This window comes from Chelon labrosus (genome assembly GCF_963514085.1).
Source record: "Chelon labrosus genome assembly, chromosome: 21".
Taxonomy (NCBI): Eukaryota; Metazoa; Chordata; class Actinopteri; order Mugiliformes; family Mugilidae; genus Chelon; species Chelon labrosus.
In genome coordinates, this window is record NC_140354.1 from 20,992,451 (window position 1) to 20,997,068 (window position 4,618).

Sequence of the window (4,618 nt, forward strand, 5' to 3'; positions counted from 1 at the left end):
GGATTACATAAGATTTAAACAAAGGGTATCGTTTTACCCTCTGCGATCACGCACAGATGAAAACATGGCACTGATATAAAGATGGTCACAAAACGTGATCACTTGGATTGTACAAAATTATACAGTTGGCATTTGCTCCCTGTACTGTAAAGGATGAAACCCACAAACACTAAAGAATGATCCAGAAAAAGGTGCTACAATGAAGTGTAAAATAAAACACTGTAATGAAGCTCAAATCCCAGGCACAGTTTCACAGTCCTTGCTTTTAGCACAATATTCTATACACCTAGCATGCCAAAAAAACAAAACAAAACAAAACAAAACAAAAAAAAGACCCAAAGGCAAAATTGTGTCCCACATATTTCTCCCCATGAACTTCAAATGGCTTCTCGGACCCAGAGGCTGATCAGGAGAAGTATCTGAAGCCTTTCCCACCATGCTTAACTGTGGTCCTTGCTCTCCGTCAGTCACAGCTTCTGCTGAGCTGACACACCTTTCCAGTAATCAAGGATGTCATGCAGGTCCTCGCCTTTAGCAAACTGCACCTTTTTTCGAAGCGCGTTTCCAGCCGTCACATAACAGGCCTCATCACGCTGCCCTTTCCGGTAGGGACGAAAGCGCTCCCAGATTCGCAGTGAGCTCTCGGAGGAGTACTCTGGGCTGGAGGAGTAGCCAGAGTAACTGGAATGGTGGCGGGCAGGCGAAAGCTGGGAGTAAGATGCTGCATCCCTGCGGGAGCGCGTCAGGGGCTTTAGGAAGGAAACTCGCTGGGCTGGGGAGCCCTGGTGGGACCCTTCATAGTAGAGAGCTGGGACGGAGTGGCGGTGCTCCGAGCAGTGGTAGTCCTGCTGCACTTCCAGCTGCTGCTGCTGCTGCTGCTGTTGTATTTGTTGTTGTTGTTGATGGTAATGGTGTGCCTTCTGGCTGTCCTGATGTTGGGCACCAACACCACCACTGTCGCAACCACCACCACCCCCTCCACCACAGCTCCCACCCCCCACTAAAGGCAGCCTCTCCAGTGGCTCCCCACAGCCCACAGGACTAGCTCGGTCTGGATACTGCTGCTGCTGTTGATTACAGGCATCTGGGCTCCTTGGCTCAGGAACATCCAGGCTGTACACCCTAGCTCCTCCACGTTCTCTGTCTCGACCCATGGAGCTACAAGATGTGGTGCTGCACTGTTTCTTCACAGCATTTACAATAACCACGGCTGCATCCGCGCTCATTTGGCGCTGAATAGGACGTACAGCGGTGGCAGGAGGAGGGGGCCTGTAAGGGGGAGACATGACAAAGCCGCCACCACTGATCCCCGGGCGCTCAGAGAGAGGGGCATTCAAGGCAGGGAGTGGAGGTGGAGGTGGTATTTTGTTGGGAGCAATTACCTGGCATGCATCTGTCATCCCTTGAGAGAGTGGAATGAGGCCACGTGTAAGAGAGGATGTGCTTGTGGGGGGTGGGGAGGTGGGATTGCAGGAAGCTGTAGGGTTAGTAGAGGCCGCCGAGGCAGCAACTGCTGCTGCATCCAGTTTCAGTGCATCAATGCAGTTGTTAATGATCTGGTTGACCTTGTCCACCTCCATGGCAATGGTGGAGATCTCTGATGCAGAGCCATGTCCATCATCATCAGAGTCATCGCCAAGATCCGATCCATCGTGGTCCCTCAAGTTTTCTCCCCTCATCCCTCCATGCCCGCCATCTCCCACCCTCTCCATCCCTGCCCCTCCAGTTCTGACATCCATATAGTTTCCTTTACTTGTAGACATGGCCTCTGAAAAGGCCGTGGCCATCTTTTCCACTTGCGGGATAGAAGAAAGTCTTGAGGAAGTGGTATTTGCTGAGTGGAGCATTCCAGAGCTTGAGGAGGTGGACATGGGCAGTTTTCCTCCATGGTGATGCTGATACTGATGATGTTCCCGGGACTGTTCCTGAAGCTTGTGGACGGCTGATGGATCGTTTGCTACTGCTGCCGCCACCTCTGGCCCATAACGCATTTCCAGTATTGTTTTTTTGACACAGATGGATTTCTTCTTCTCGTCATGCATCCGTTTCTTACGAAGACAATAGTAGACGAATCCTAAGACAATGAGCATGCCAAACAGACAGCCAACAATGGTCATAATATAATGAGTAGTGGTGGAAGATTTGGGGAGAATGTCTTCAGGCGGACCCCGAGTAGAAAACTGGAGACAGGTGTGGTTATAGCGCTGAGAGTTGCGGATGGATGCTACACAGAAGGTGTAATTGTTGTGCGGCTTGAGCTTGTTGAGGGTGATCATCTCCTTCTTGTTCTTCAAATTCATGACATCAGACACGTATGTGTGATTATACTGTGTTAGAATATACATCTTGCTGTAGGGCTTCGGGATCTTCACAAGAAGAGAGGCTGATGACAGAGAGACATGTTGGAGCCTAATGCTGGGGCTGAAGCTGTCATCGGTAGATGACGAAGAGGTGGTGGGCTGGTGGTATGGTCCCACACCACCGAACATCTCCGGTCCAATCCCAGAAGGACCATCCAGATCCGGGGGGAGCGAGGTCATTCCTGGGATCATCACACCATCCCGGCAGTGATGGTACAAAATGTTTTTAGCATTCCGACCGGCGTGACCGGCAGCAATGGGACTGAGCAAGGGGAAGCCGAACATTTCCCGGGGGGTCTCGCACTGGAGGCGGTCGTAGGTGTGTGAGACATTGTTGAAGAACTCCAACCAGGTTAGGAAGCTATAGAGATCACAGCCGCAATGGAATGGATTCGCCGCCAGTTCACACACCATTAACCGACTGAGGGCCGTGAACGTGGACGGGTCGATGCGGGCCAGTTTGTTGGATGACAGGTCAATGCTGCTGAGGCTGGGGCACTCCCAGAATGCATTGCTGGCAATAGCCTCTATGAGGTTGTGCTGCAGGAAGAGGCACTGCATGCGCCCGAGTCCTCTCATCATCCCCTCTGTTAGGTTTGTTAACTTGTTGTAGCCCAGCTGAAGAACCTGGAGAAAATACAAAAAAAGCATTGGGGCATTTATCAAAGATTGATTTCATTGATTTTTTTTCCTTCTTTTTATTACTTGTACTTTCTTAGTGATAGCCCTGAAACTGTCTTTACTGAGAGAAATTATAACATTGATTATTGTTCAGCAAAAACCGTGAACAACAATTGGTCTGACTCAATTATAAAATAAATTGAAGTCTTTTGAAATGTTAAAGAATTATGCACCTACTTTTCTGTGAACCTATTCAAAATAAATCATTCTTTTTCAAGGAAGTAGCTAAAAAGAATGCGTTGTGAGCTGTATCCCATTTCCTCCTCACCTGGAGATTGGCTTGACCTGCAAAGGCTCCGTCCTCGATGTAACTGATTTCATTCTTGGTGAGGTTGAGGTCGGTCAAGTTGGTGAAGCGGTACATGGAACTGAAGAGCACAGCTTTCAGCTTATTCTCATTCAGTCTCAAGTCGTGAACCGTGTTGTTGATGTGCTGGGGGATGGTCTCGTACGGCGGCTGGTTCTGACTGCATATAGCCAGCCACACATAGCCTTTGTCCCCTTCAATGAGCCAGCAGTCCCCGTTGGCCGTGTTGGGGAAATAGGAGAAGAATAGGAGGGAGGGAAGAATAAGAAAGAGGTGAGAGGAGGTGGCAGAACCATGCATGATGCCAGTGAAATAAAAAAGGAGAGGAAAAAAAGGAAAATCGTTGATAGGAGGGAGGTGGATGTGCAGACAGGAAAGGAAGGACAGTGTGTAGCAAGGAGCAAGGGAAGCAACAACAGTTGCTAGGAAGGATTTCAGAAGAGGAGATGGGTCCGGGTCAGGTGCTAAAAAAGGGGTTGAAGCTTCACAATGCCAGTCTCAGCATCGTGGAGATTAGCAGGGGACCCAAATTATGTCATATCTAGTTTGACTGCAGCGTGAGGTGACACAACTGGCCTTCATGCTCTCTTCTTAGGATTCAGTTCACGGATGGATCCTTGGAAGAATCTGCAGGATCTGTAGAGGGGAACAGAACAAAACAGACATATTTTGGTGTTATATTGCCGGTTCTTTTTGCACAGATGGGTTGAAGAATTACTATAAACAATCTTGATTTGTGGATCTACAAAATGTAATTCAAACCTTAGCAAAACGGATGTAACGCTGCAGCATTGCAACGATTCTATTTACTGAAACTGCAGGCATCACAAACTTTTAATAAGGGATTTTTACAGACTTTTTCCCTCGGCTGGCTGTTTTTTATCACACTGATAATATATGCATGGTCTTCGTTTAGCCTACTGCATCTCCACTCAGTCCTCCTCCCTCCTTCCTCCACCTCGTAAGGCTATGAGGTCATCAGGCCTGGACTTATACCTGCAGTACGTGCACCTGCCAATCTCTCCTCAGTCCCGAGAGGGTTTTTATTTTAGACCCAAAGTGCAAGCATTAATCACCCAAATGCTGACAGCACGTTGTCTCTGCAGACATTCCTTGTCATGACTCCATCCCGCCAAACCCTAAGCTCTCTAACCCATCTGCATGTCGTTTGAATAGCAGTCAAGCGTTTACATAAGGAGAGGATTAGCCGCCTGTTGCATCACGACAGACATTGTCCTCTTGCCGGCTCAGCAGCTGGGGAAAAACACAC

At 48.8% G+C, this 4,618-nt stretch overlaps 1 protein-coding gene across 1 annotated transcript; it reads right to left on the reverse strand.

Annotated features, from left to right (window-relative positions):
* Positions 1–415: 415 nt before the first annotated feature.
* On the reverse strand, positions 416–3,648 carry elfn2b (extracellular leucine-rich repeat and fibronectin type III domain containing 2b; the record flags this gene model as incomplete). The annotated part of the gene is made up of 2 exons (XM_084571428.1): positions 416–2,987; positions 3,310–3,648. 2 exons carry the CDS (start codon positions 3,646–3,648, stop codon positions 468–470), a joined length of 2,859 nt encoding a protein of 952 aa, XP_084427554.1. The 3' UTR covers positions 416–467.
* Between the last annotated feature and the right edge of the window lie 970 nt (positions 3,649–4,618).